The sequence below is a fragment of the Trachurus japonicus genome, chromosome 3 (genome assembly GCF_045865225.1).
Source record: "Trachurus japonicus isolate A0001 chromosome 3, Traja_1.0".
Lineage (NCBI taxonomy): Eukaryota > Metazoa > Chordata > Actinopteri > Carangiformes > Carangidae > Trachurus > Trachurus japonicus.
Genome location: NC_140909.1, coordinates 14053308 through 14067494, shown reverse-complemented (window position 1 = coordinate 14067494; position 14187 = coordinate 14053308). Strand labels below are relative to the sequence as shown.

At 41.5% G+C, this 14187-nt stretch overlaps 1 protein-coding gene across 1 annotated transcript; it reads right to left on the bottom strand.

The window, feature by feature from the left end:
* Positions 1 to 250: 250 nt before the first annotated feature.
* immp1l (inner mitochondrial membrane peptidase subunit 1) lies at positions 251 to 14156 on the bottom strand. Its single transcript, XM_085763241.1, has 6 exons — positions 14071 to 14156; positions 6835 to 6945; positions 6648 to 6736; positions 6259 to 6385; positions 977 to 1087; positions 251 to 405 (listed from the first exon to the last, which is right to left on the bottom strand). The coding sequence occupies exons 2-6, from the start codon at positions 6937 to 6939 to the stop codon at positions 319 to 321; spliced, it is 519 nt and encodes a 172-aa protein (XP_085619367.1). The 5' UTR covers positions 6940 to 6945; positions 14071 to 14156; the 3' UTR covers positions 251 to 318.
* Positions 14157 to 14187: the final 31 nt, after the last annotated feature.

The following is a 14187-nucleotide window of genomic DNA, read 5'->3' as shown; positions in this document are numbered from 1 at the left end:
TGATTTGAAAATTATTTGTTTGTGTTATTACTGAATGAGCGCAATCCCCAAAGTACACCTTACATCTCATCTTCCTTCTGCATGCTCTCTGCCATTAGCAGTTCCACAGAGACACAGCTTTGCTCGCTCCTCACGCATTGCTGTTCCTACAGCACTTCATAGCCACAGTCAGCACACGGTGAGCTTCAAATAACAGGACACTGTCAGTTGTGGAAGGATAAAATGATGATGTCACAGGCCTGTATAACTGAAAAGTGTTTTATTCCAAAATGACGGGAAGAAAAGTTGCGTACAATATAAACAAAGTGTGTACATGAGTCAATCTGAGTCTGAGTCACTCTGAGTTTTTATGATCCGTCTGGTGGGGCTTTCACCGAGGGTCCCAAAACTATGCAGTGGCCAGAGCTGTGTATATGGAGAAAGGGCACAAAGAAACAATGGGTTAAAACAGAGATGAAACTGATGGCATGACGAGAAAAAAAACAAACACTCCCAACCATTATGTACAACACATTATCTCACTTCTTGGACACATTTGCTAATATGGCTTTTAATGATGCATTTGACTTCCTAGAAGATCTTGTTATTTCATCAGCTGTCGTAATAGGGCCTCCAGTGGAGTGTCGCCGTCCAATCAGATGGGCAGAAGGTTGGCTGACCTGTTTCCAGGGTCGTGGTTGCTATGACATCCCGTGACATGACAACACAGCAGAATGGAAAGCTAGACAATATGTTGTCCAGGCTTTGGTCAATCAGACACACTTGCTTTGAACTTCCAACTGACTCACATCTCTGCACTGTGCTTATAATGGCCATACTGGACTGATTAAAAAAAACAAAAAAACAACAACAAATGGCTTGGCCACCTAACAGTCGGAAATCCCTTCATGAGAGACGTCATCAAAACTACTGTCCTGATTTTCTAAATACTGATTTGAATACTTGAAAGCACATATACAGCACACCTCCCCGTTACCTTTAAGCAAACACGCCCTCGGATGAGGGCATAGGGAACTGGGCCATAACTCCTCGAGTCAGATGAATTCCTAAGGTTATCCCCTTCTAGCCATACATGGCCTTTTGGAACCTAAAAAACATCACCAAACACAAACAGGGGGGGGAAATGATTAAGATATAGTAGACTGCTTTACCACAAAACAAAGGAATCAAAGAGAAAGTGACACTGCAGAGATTGCAGCACTACTAGAACGTAACTTTCAGTGAGTTGATCTATTATGCAGTGAGAATGTACCTTAACCCCACCCCCTACTCCCAACGAGCTGCCTCAGCCATACCTCCCTCCTCAGCCTATCTTAACGTCAACCTGCCTGTCCCTCTTTAACCCCACACCGTCTTAGGAGAAGGGTCATGGGTAACGGGCAGGGTCGGGAGGGATTTAGAAGAACTTCAAACGGGGTCATTAGGCTGTTGGCTGAGATCTGCGCCCCTCTTACCCAGGGAGGGCAAAGCTAGAGAGGGGCCTGAGATAGCTGGGCAGAGAGAGAGAGAGAGAGAGAGAGAGAGAGAGAGAGAGAGGGAAAGAGGGAGAAAAAGAGGGCTAAGCTGCGGCTAACAGCAGTGTCCAAGGGTCTCCACCGCGGTCCGACCTGCCAGTGGGGCAGTCATCCAAGCGGGCTCTAATTCACAGTGACACCAATTATGATTAATCTCATCACTTTAGAAGAGTAGGCTTGTCAAGGCCCTAATTAAGTGCGCTGTCCCCCCTATATGTGCAGACAGGATCAACAACACATTATATTGTCATAATGGGCATCACAATCCGCGAGTCTATTTTTGTGTTGCCTAACTTTTTAACGGCAAAAGTCCTATGGAGGAAAGAGAATAACATGAATAAAGAAACAGAATATTGTCCACACTGACTGAGGTGACGTCACATCTTCGCCTCGGCTCGTTCTCCTTATTCCCATCACCCGGCTCTCTGATTAGAGTTTTCAGTCCTACTGTGGGACGCTGCGTTTCATTTCATATTCGATAATTGAGACAGATGATGTGACATAATCATGAGCCAGTGACATGTTGACCTAACATGAGGTAAACAACTCACTAAATAACGACGACACAAATGAATATCATTAAAGGAGTCATCTGAGAACCATATGTCAGCATGCTGGATTCCCACCATTACACCTCATTAACATGGTAACATATGCTGGCTCCCAAGCACAGGAAAAGGAAACACCACCGTTTGTCATCTGTCAAACCAGAATCCTGTTTCTCCTCATCTTCCCTTAAAAAAGAATCATATTATCATCCTAAAGACATAGAGGCTTAATTAAGAAATTTCAGGTGTTAGTCCAGAATATTCAAAAAACACTTAATTTCCTGAATATAGGATGCTTTTTTACAGCCACTGACATCATGAGCTCTGTCACAATCCAGTCTGAGTGGAATCAATCGAGAAGTCAATCAATCCAATCAGCAATTGAAAAGGTGGGACTTTAAAATAAACAGAAGAACCCAATCAAAAAAAACAAGACTACTTTTCAAGACTAAAATGAGAAGATGAAGGTGTCTGAAACCTGAATTGTTTAAGATAAAAGCGTATGGAAACCCTGCAAGTCACAGGTGTGTGAGCAAGCAAAAAAAACCAAAAAAAAACACAGTAAGTTCAAGCAAACCTCTGAATAATAACGATTATGATTATGATTATGATTACGATTACGAAAACATTATTATCCACTAAGTGGAAATTCCTCTTTGGTTTCACCATAGACATGTCTCACAACAACAGAACACATAGTGACACAATAAAAAACATTTCAAGGATAGAAAAATATAAAATAGCCTAACTGTACTTCACACATCACCCATTCAAGTACATAATTTCATAAAAGCACACCACAGTACGAATCAAGTTTACAATTGTAGGTCTAAGACCTGCCTTATTCAGAGAACCTGCTGTGCAGGGAAACCCTCCGCAAAGGAAAAAACAGGAGTAAACAGGGTAATAAGACCGCATTCTGGTCTTATTTATTGCGTTGACAGCGTCTGGGACAGAGGACTAACCACAGCTGTGTAACCAGGTAAACCACCACTCTTGGAAACTTGTTTTTGCTGTTTAAGAGGTTTCTTTGTGGTGAGTAAATACCTAAGCATTTCATTACTTCAGCACGTGAACAGTATTTACATAGGCCTAGTCTTTACAACGTCTCATTTTGACAGTGCGACAGATAATGTTTCCAACCACACACACCTCTGAAGATCCACGTAGGCCCTACACACAAGTTGTAGTATCTCGATATGGAGTTACTTTAATCTGCCCTGCCGGCAGCATCTCCTCTGATGAATGGCAGAGATCCTGTGGATGTGTGGGCTGGGTCAACGCAAGGCATTGTGTACCTGTCAGAGATGTGTCAAGATGAGCTGAAACCAGAGCTCTCCTCACTGCGGAGGTGTGTTGTTTAACAGCCACACTATTACAGTGCTCATTATGTTAACATGATTGAGGTGGTGAATTATGTTCGGCTTAAATACATGCAGGCTTATAGGATTCATCTTTTACCACACTGCTCTGTCCATATTAACAGCAAAAACATCTCTCTTTCTGTCGCTTTCTCCCTCCCGCTTTGCTATAATATTAGGGATCAAGTGTCATTGTTTTGACACAATAGCTCAGACACAGAAATGATTCCTAAAAGGTGACAGGGCAATTAGTCTTCTGTTGGATCTCTGAGGGTAGATAGGACCTGTCTGTCTGTCAGAACAAAAAAGGAGGTGTTGACAGGCTCTAACACTGCCTTCCAAAATTCATCTTTACAGGTCCACCCCTATTGCCTCACACCATCCTAATAGTCACACAAAAACACATACATTCTCTTGGAGGGATAGTGGGGTGGGGTGGGGTGGTGGGGTGTCCCTAAGGGAACCCAAACATTTATGTGAACAGCGGGTATTTTCTCAGTTATCTAAAATGCTGTTACATAAAGCCAGGGATTTTGCCCTGGGGTGCAAAGAAATTAGCACAAATTAAAAAGAATGCTTTGTGACAATCAGCTTTGTGAAGACTAGCTCAACAGTTATTTCAAGCTCGCACCTTCTTTATCTGTGAAGATGATGACTGGAACAGCTTAGAGAGGCAAGAAAATCCAATATTTCGATCCCAAGTTCACTTCAACATGGAGCCAATTGTCCCTCTCTCAGTTGTCTTCACACCCTATTCATAAACACATCAATATATGCACAATAAACCTGAATGAAACACATTTGTTACACTAGCAATTGGAAGCATACTGTGCACATTTTTAGCTTTTAGCTTTGCACTGAGTTTGGAAACAATCATTCAGTCTGTTAAAAAGAATGGAACAAAGTGTTGTTGTAACCACTTACAAAAATACATGGCTGAATTGAACACATTATCAATGTCAGGAATCCCTACTTGACAAATTAAGTCTTATTTTAAAAAAAAACAAAAAAAAAACAATAAACAAAAACTGAGATGATTAACCAATTAATCAATTAGTTGTCTGACAGAAAATTAATCAGTAACAAATTTTGATAATTAACTGAGAGTGCCTTTTGTTTAATCAAGCAGTTTTGTTTTTGTTTTTTTCTTGCCAGTGTGCTTTGGATATTTTTGTGTATGGGTGTGTTGGTGAGATAAAACAGGAATCACACTGTCAAAGTCAGACCATAAAAATCAGCCAGGCTGAAGACTGAACTGCTGATTCACAAATCTCCATCCTTATCACCGATGAAATAGATCTGACATTGGATACCACACAGGTCTTTTTAAACTCAGAGGGGGCCCAGGGCCGCTTGGCAGTGCCTGACTCCGTGTTACTCACAGCAAATTGAAAAGAGGGAGATACGCTAAAACCACTTTTGTACAAAGTTGTAAACGTGTTTATTTCTGCTGTAAAGTTGGGTATTTTTACATGTCTGTGGGATTAACTTGCATTTGGAGACAGCATCAAGCTGCCATTCAAGTATCTGCAGTTATTGGTACTAATGTGATGGTTTGACTTTGCAGCACTGGTTTGATGGGGACACAGATCCCCATCAATCCGACTGAGAGTAACTGACTGTAGGAAACTTATGAAAGATTTACTGGAAGAAGTGAGAGGAACACAATAGTGCATGCCACCAATATGTCACCATGGATCGACTGGGATATAAATAAATTAAAGAAAAGGAGTGTCAAAAACAAACGGGAAGTCAATAAGCTTTATCCTACACGCCGATACATAGCAGCTCTCCGCCTAGTGGCCAGTTTAGAAATGACTTGTGCTGACTCCAGAATCTGTGATTACATCCTGGGATCAAGCAATAGCAATGCAACAACATCACCTATTACAAGTTCAGTCCTCTGTATGTGGAGGTGAAGCTAACAGAATAGGAAACCTCTTTATTTCCCATTTCATTTGTTGAATGACACTTACAGTCTTGGCCCTATACTATGTTTCACTGAACCCATTCAACAGTCTGCCCGCAGTCTATAAAATACACAATAAATTCAAAAACATGCAACATAAACGCAAACTCTGGGTTGCAGACATATGTACACACTCTTTCTCTTTCCCCCTGTCTTTCTCTCTCTCTCTCTCTCTCACACACACACGCACACACACACCTCCGCCCACCCATCAGTCTGTCCATTCGGCTGGCACTAACTCTAACAGGCTTCAGAGAGATTGCAGGCCTGAGCTGTGGGCGTTGGGGAGAGTAGTAATAGAAAAGCAATGACAGTGGTTTCAGCGGCAGAACCCCTGCTCACTCTCTGGTTTTATCACTGTTCTGAGGAAATATAGGTGTTGTCAAAAGCTGATATTTTGACCAATGACACAAAATGGATGTGTGCGGTCTAAAATGTAAACAACTGTGATGGTCTATATAGACTGTGGTACAAACACAAAGAAAACCAAAGACAAACGGTGAAAGAGTTTTGCATTATGCATAGAGATTCTGTTTGTCATTTTAGGGTGAGACAAACTATCAAGTCTTTTGCTGTAAACGCATTATTCATTCATACTTTATTTCACTATGTCTTTCTAACCTATTTTCTTCCATAGAGTCTCTGTGAGTTACAGTTGTAGGAATCAAAACACTAGAACTGCCAACGGGAACTTTACTTGGTAAAAAAAAAAAAAGAAAGGTAATCACAGGTAGATAGGCTACACATGTTGCCCAGTTGGAATAATTTTTCTTCTTTCTTCTCATGAAATGATTGTGACAACTGAAAAGCATTAGGACATTCATAAAATATGATGGGTAGACTATGTATGATGTAAACATACTTACATATTGGTGGACCTTGAACAAATCTGCTGGCGAACTTGTGCAGACTTTGTCTCCCTCCAACCCAATTACTCTTTTACAGATGTTCATATTTGGGTCAAATGGACTCTTTGCAATGACTACATCACCCCTGAAAATAAAGTATAAACAAGAGCATTTAACTCACTCACAGAAAATGCAAAATATCTTGAATTATCAAAAATGCATTGTGTTTGTAGGAAATTGCTGACATCCTTTACTTGTTTGAAAAAAGACAAAGTAAAGAATTCAATAACAAACCATATATAATCAAAAATATAAATTATAAAATGTTACACATACAGTATATATCATATATTCCAACATTGTTAGCGTATTCTCATTTTACAATGAATCCACTGACTGGTACTCACTTTTGTATTTTGCAAAGATGACGACTCATCCGTTCAGAGAAGACAATATCATAGTTAACAATGGTAGGTTCCATGGATGGACCAGAGCACTGAAGAAAACAATTCACAAAAAAATCTCAATCATATTAAAAAAACAAACAAAAAAAACCCAGTTATTAATTAATTCTGTAATAACACTAATACCAACCACCACAAATTCTCCAATGTATTCAAAGGCACAATGTGCAATGCAGCCATATTGGACTGTGTAGCCCACAAACCCCAACGTCTTCCCCAGCGCTCGGCGGAACATCTCCACCTACAGCAGAAAACACAAACCAAAAGGTATGGCATCATTAAAATGTATATTGCTATTATAAATGTTTTAGTCATACAGTGGTGAGGAAATGATTTGGTGTCTGATACATTTCTGGTAGGCTTACGTCCTTCACAGGATTTCTAAAAACAAAAGCTGTTTGGGGTTTAATTTTTAAAGGTGTGGACAAGGTTGTCACAGTTGGCCTACTGCTAAAATGGCACATTCCCTGGTGTTTCATTCTCAGAGGCTGAGCAGCCAGTTCACACCAGAAAACTGCCCTGAACTTTGATCCAGTGTAGGATGGACCAATCAACACCTTGTGCTGAGGTGATGGACAAACACAGAAGCTGTGACACATCCAGCCAAGCAGCTCCACGCCGTCTGCAGCGAGGCCCTGACACTGTGCTGCCTCCACTACCACCACAATCATTAGAACAGTTATCAACTTCTGTCAGCACCATAGAAACACAAAGACAACCCAGCGCCCAACCTCCCGCCCTGCAAACACTCTGTCACACACACACACAAGGACTATCCATGTGTCTTCTGAGCAAACATCCCAGCTACACTCAGGTTATTGACTTTTACTCAACCTGCAACCTGTTGGATGGACCGAAGAAAGTAAGTCAATCTTTACACACAGTCACTCAGTGCGTACGCAGGTGCACACACACACACACACACACGCAAACAGAGCTGTATGTTTAGAAAAGAATACACACAACTTGGCTTAGAGGTTAGTCAGTACTTCAAACATTTTTGGTTCAGAGCGCTGTCCTGCCAGTCCACCACAGGGTAAAGAAATCTTTTTCTCTGTCTCCCCCCCATTCCTTCTGTCTCTTTCCCTATTTCTCTCTCCATGTCTTCTCTCCCTCCCAGGGTATTATTAACCAAAGCAAGCAGAGCGGAAACCAAAGCCCCAAATCCTCAGAGCTCTGGGAATGACTTCCCAAAGATGGACATGGATTAGACCCCCAATTTCTCCCTTGCCCCCTCCTTTCTCCCTTGGTCCCCAACAGACCGGGTGTCAGGTGGCTCTCCCAAGCCCTGCCAAAGGTGTTACCCCTAATCCCATTACCCCCCTCCACTCTTCTCACACACACACACCCACACACACACACAAACAGACACACAATGCTCTCTCATTCATGCCAACTATATTCCACCTATTAAACCCCTCTATCTATTCTTTCATCCCTAGCATGGTTTGTCTCTTTGCCCCATTCGACATCCTCTCTGATCCAAAAAAGACCAACTCTATCCTTTCGCCTCCCTGTGTGCTGCTACTCCGCTCTTCCCTCTGTTCCATGATCACCCCTGACAACCTTCATGTTTTTTTTTGCTGCCACTGCGAATGACAGCGCTTGAGCAGGTGAAGGGGGACGTAGTATATATACTCTCAGCACAGCGCCCAAATGAAAGTGCCCCCTTTCCCGTTGCAGCCTGCTCCGGTCTCTTGTTCTGCTGCACGGGAACTACAAACTCAATCCTCCCTCAGCTGGTACAGTAACACCTCTGGCCCTATAATACCTCTGTTGGGAAGCAAGTGGTCTAAAGGTTAATGCGAATCTCAGGTCGGTACTATGGCAATATATTCTATTTGCCGTGCTCTCCACCAGCAACTCTGTCAGTGCGTTACTGTAATGCACTCTCAGACATGATCTCACATGTGCTCTTCCTTCTGCTAGGCTGGGGATCAGGAATCTTTGCTAGCACTCATTCGCAAAGCACAGTGGACAGCCTCCCATACAGCTGCCCTCATATCTCTGTTTCAGCCCCCCCACCCACCCACCCACCCCCCATTCCAGTGCGCATTCATCATAGGTAGGGATTAAGGGACTTTGCATAACAAGATCACACGGCCAGTGACTGATATCAAGAGAGTCCATATGCAGCCGCCTGGTTTTCTGAGGCACCCTCTGTCATTGATAGTGTGTCTGTGTGTGTGCATGTGGTGTGAATGTGCACAGACAATAGCATTACCTATGTGTTTCATAAAAAAAGGGCATATGTGTGCTGCAGTGACTCTCCCCTGGGATCCAGAATGAGGTGGACATCCACAGAGACCTCTGATTGGATCTCTATTACCTCTAATTCTCCCGACCAAAGAGTCAGGCAACCCACACAATCTCTTGGCCCTAATACCCAGCACATGTGTGTGTGTTGGGGGTTACCACCAGCATTAATTGAATGCTGTATTACAGCTGTAAATTAACACAAAGTCCCCTCAGTTAATCCAGGATTACACGCTAAACATGTTCATGGGAAAACAAAGAAAGTCAGAGTAGCCCTTTCTGCAGAACCATCTGTGGCCACCAGCCTCCTGTGGTCACAGCGCAGGGCTACAGTGGCGAAAAGAGGGGATTTCAAATGGATAGCTGCCGATGGGAACACCTCATTGTGTGTTTAACTCTACGATCCTCTTACTGGAGGGAGCTCCTCCCACACAGAGCAGAGCAATCACAACTAAATGAATGAAAAGAAAACAAACATTTTTTTTCCTCTTTTCTTTTTTTTTCTTCTCTTTTTCAAATATCAAGTATGAGCTTAAAGTGCAGCCGTACTGGAGATGCGTATCATCGTGTCCACCCAGCTGTCAAAAGCGTTTTTGAGTGAACAATCTGCGACCCTGTAACAATAAAACGTGAAGGAGGTGTAATTCTGTCCTCTGCACTGACATAAATGAAGAGGCTTCCTGAACATCGCAATGACTGACACGAGAAAGCACTGAGAAGCATTTGGCAAATTGTTATTGTTCTTTCATAGAAGTAAAAGTCTTGTCTCTTCAGGGTAAAAACAATGAAACGACCTTGGCAGTATTCTTAGAGTCAAGTTGTCTTATAATTAAAGACTGATGGCAAATACATCAACTCAATGACATTTCTTAAAGGTTGCTGTTTAAAGGTAACGACTGCATCATTAAGATCACTGATTCAATGAAAAATATTTCACCAAAATTGAAATACTGCACACAGTCTCACAGTCAAATGAATACAAATAATAAAGCAAAGTAAACATGGCAATCCAAGCTGATACCTAACTAAATAGACATTATTGAAGCCATAAGGAAATAGTCAAAAAGGAGTTACTGCCACTGTCCTCAAGGGATTTGAACCTGCCATTGGCTGAGTAGTGTTAATTGATATACATGGCCAGTCTATTAGAACCACAAAGAGAATTTCAATCCAAACAGCACACAAGGGCCTTGCAGTGGACTCCTTACACCAACTAAATTAGGAAAACATGGGCTGAGAGAGAGCTAGGCAACAGGGGGGCTAAGAGGCTTACAAGTCCCCTGTCAGATATTCTTCTTCTCCCTAAGGATCCCAGATGGAAGGGAGTCTGGAGGAGCAGGCAGCACCAGAGAGGGGACGAATCCCACCTCTGATGTCTTCCTCTGAGCAGCAGAAGGCAGAGAAGGGTGGGGCATTATTCCTGTTGCGCAGAGCTTGATTTGATCTTAATGTGAGCTATAAAGAGGAGGAGGTTTGGCAACCAGGGGGGGTCTGTTTCAACTATCAGTGCAATCAGAGATAATCCTGCTGATTTAGACACAGACACCTGGCTGGATGGAGAGTGACAGATGCAAAAGTCTCAGTCACAGAGTCCTACGTCCAGCCCCCATCTCTTCTATAAGTCTGCCTTATATCAGGGGCTTAATTGAAGAGACTGATCTCCATATTGCTCTTTTCATTGTTGCTAACGGCAACACAGCCGTGAAACAGCTGAGCAAGGTTACTATTTGAGGGGCTGAAGGTTTAAACCTACAATCAATGGGTCAGCCAATGCAAATAATAGCCAAGTGATATGAATACAACTGCTATGAATTGAAAGGAAGTGTGGGTTGACACAGTCCCCAGCCAATTATACTGAATGGAAAAAACAGCGACTAAGTCTTATTGTATTGACCACAAGCGAATGCGTGTTGCCGGCCCGGTGCTGAAAGAACTGAGAGATCTTATCTGGTGTTGTATCATATTCACAAAGGAGTTGGTGTTCTGCCCTGACCAGCTCACGACAAAGCCTGATATTCACCTCAGCAGAAAAGCAGACGTACGATTTTTAAGAATGTGATTTCCTTCAATTCTGAATGAGCACGCTTTTTGTAATGATCACAGTCTATTTTCTCCTATACCATAGGTCAAGATAAATATAGCTTGTTGTATTTAATCTGCAAAAAATCGCAGGAAACCCAAATAAAGCTATTCAAACAATATTAAACGATGAATCAGGGGGAAAAAGTCAAATCCTTGGACAAAATTAGCTGTGTACAAAACCCATCCTCTGCTTATTGTGCTTATATTACTTTCCTTTCAACACTAAGAAAACAAATACAGTGCACGTGATGATAATCTTGCCTCCTCCAGACACAAGTGGTCAACTGCCTCGCACAGTTCTTCCCCGATGGCAGAATTAGACTGAAGGAACCAAAACAGTCTGACCAGGAAAGATCTGACATGTTATGACTGCTGCCATTATATAGCTCAATCAGATATACAGCGAGTGAAAGAACTGACAAAAACACTGCAAGAAAAACACACATGAACAGATGACATGTTGAAAATGGAGAAAATTATGTTATTTTTGTACAATTAGGCTGCTGTGTTTACACTGCTACACACTGTATTGTGCTACAGAACAGAGCCCAAGGGTTCAATTGGGATTTACAAGCATAAGGTATCAGGTGACTGGCACTGTGCCGGGGAGTTTCCACATCAATGTATGGGCATCCTGCACATTACATTGCTGAACTAGGCTCTCCTCCTCCTGAGATGCAGGTCAGACAGTGCATCTTATTTGTCTCATATAGGCTTTCTTCAATGCCCAGTGTTGTCAGTCATGATATATTCCCTTGGTCTCCTGTCAGCACATATAAATCTCAACAGTGCTGTCAAAACAGCAGGACTGCCTCTGCTAAGAGCATTTGTAAAGTGAGCAGTTGGGCGATTGCTTCCTCTGGAGCCTAACAGTATCCTGTGATCTTGTGCTGCCTCTGGCCTCTCTCTGCCACACAAAGCTTTTTTCACAGCCGTCTTAAGGATTACACTGATCACTCATCAGTCTACCAGTATTAATAGTGGACATTACACGATACACAAGAAACTGACCTTTCCCTAACCAGTAGTTTAACTACTAAAACATTCAGACCTCTCGAATATGTACGTCAACAGGACTTTTGCATTTGCAGAGATTTTGACTCGTCAAAACACTTTTAATGTGACATTTAAGTGTCCCATCATGTGACAGTGAGCCATCATCCACAATACAAAGACGCCGTAACCGCAGCAGCTTAATGGAATTCATCCATCATGAATTTTATTATTAACACCTGTGCTTCTCCTTGCGTGACATGTCAATGTAGAAAGTGAAAAAGGTCCATTAACTGCAGAGCCCAGTGCTACATTACATTTCACATTTTAGTCCTGGATTTTATGTAGGAGCTCTTTTAGTTTTGGTTAATGTTGGAGACTTCAGTCTGAAGAGAGGCAATTGCAGTGTGCTCAGTTATTTTGAAGTGATTCTGCTGTTAAAATGCAGTGTAATAGAGTGTTGTAAAATAGACTATAAGTGTATTTGAATGTCAGTTTGATATTAAAGATAGTTTCAAAAAAAGATTTGCTCGATATAAAGTGTGAATTCTGCTGAGCTAAAAAAAAATATCAAAAAATTATATAAAAATATCATTAGGCCTACTGCCCTTATACGTATCTTAATGATAGTAAAATAAAATAAAAACATATAGCCTACAGTAAAAAATAAATGTACATGCGTATATTGAGCCTCAAATGTTCAGGTTTACCTCTATGTTTCAGTAAATCTTTGTATTTCAAATTAAGACAATACTCTTATAGACTCACTCAGCTGGATTGGTGTACAGGAAGGTATTAACAGGAACAGTCTGTGTTGGTATTATCAGCTTTAAGAGTTGTGCTCATTGGTCTGTGACCATTACTAAAAACATTAAAGTGTGAGTGACATTCAGAAGAAGCTTATGCTCAACACGTCTATCTGCCCGCAGCTATCCTTGAGCTGCAGTGGTTGCTCTCTGTATGCCTCTAATGCTCTGCACATTCCTCCCTCACCTTTACACCTGCTGAGCCCTGTGACTGGGGAAGTGGTGCACAGGGATCTGCAGTGACACTCACTGTCAGCTTAAAATGACTACAGTGCTTTATAGACTTGGGGCAATATCCAAAATGTAATAGGCTACCTCAATACAGTCCAACAGTGATGCCACCAAACAACAGTTGAGAGTTTTATTTGTCATATTCCAGGGTGACAATGTACAGTAAGGAAAACAATGAAACTATACTTAACTATGGAGTAAGACAACTTCCAAAAAGATGTGTCCATGATTCTAACCATTCGTATTCGTAATGATACTGTATAATAAAAATAGCACATTAAAATCTCAAAATATTTAAAATCATCAAGGTCAATTCATTACATAGTACGTTCAACCATAACCCAATGACATAAGTTAGAAGATAGAGTATTGGTTAAGTCTTTAGGTTATACTTGTTATAGGTTCTTGCAGCAGTTCTTTGTTTATAGATAGACTGCAGCCAACAAATGTAGGCTAGATATAGCCTACATAGACTAAGTGAATCCTAAAACATAAAACAAATAGGCTATTCCTAAAATAACAGTTCAGTTTATGGTAGTTACAGTTGCTTATTACAAATAGGAGTGAGATGCTGTACACGGCTGCTTGTTACACAACAGTTCCAATCAGTTATTGAAAATCCAGTGACACATACAGGATTTTACACTATGGACCAATTTAGTTGAGGTTGTTGCTTGTTGTTCATATAGGCTACTACTATGTTCTCAGACAACTACTACAGTAGCCTACACTAGAATAGAAAAGAATAAAAATATTGAGCATACAGCTTGATTTATCGTGTTATTCAAGTAGCATAGAGATAATTTTGTCAGATAATATTATGTTATGTTATGCAATGAAATAACAAGGTCAGAGCCGCAGCAGAATGATTCACAACAAGTCTTAGTTTTTTTTAATAGCTTCTGGTTTACACCACACACAGACAGTTATACGTTTCACGTACAAAGCACAGAAACACGACATATAACAGCAGCTTATAGCGGCGAAGCTGTACTCACCTATGAATGTCTGCTTCAGTGCTCCGACCATGCAATTCACACACCAAATTGAACTTCCCCTTTGAAAGCCTCCGTAAGCCGCGCCGTAACAATCTGCGCCCTGATTGGTCGAGCCCT

Coding starts and splice junctions, on each gene's coding strand:
- immp1l (XM_085763241.1), bottom strand. CDS start 6,939: ATGTTCCGCCGAGCGCTGGGGAAGACGTTGGGGTTTGTGGGCTACACA. Junction 6,386..6,647: donor CATCTTTGCAAAATACAAAA/GTGAGTACCAGT, acceptor CTTTATTTTCAG/GGGTGATGTAGTCATTGCAA. Junction 1,088..6,258: donor TGTTCAAGGTCCACCAATAT/GTAAGTATGTTT, acceptor GATGTTTTTTAG/GTTCCAAAAGGCCATGTATG.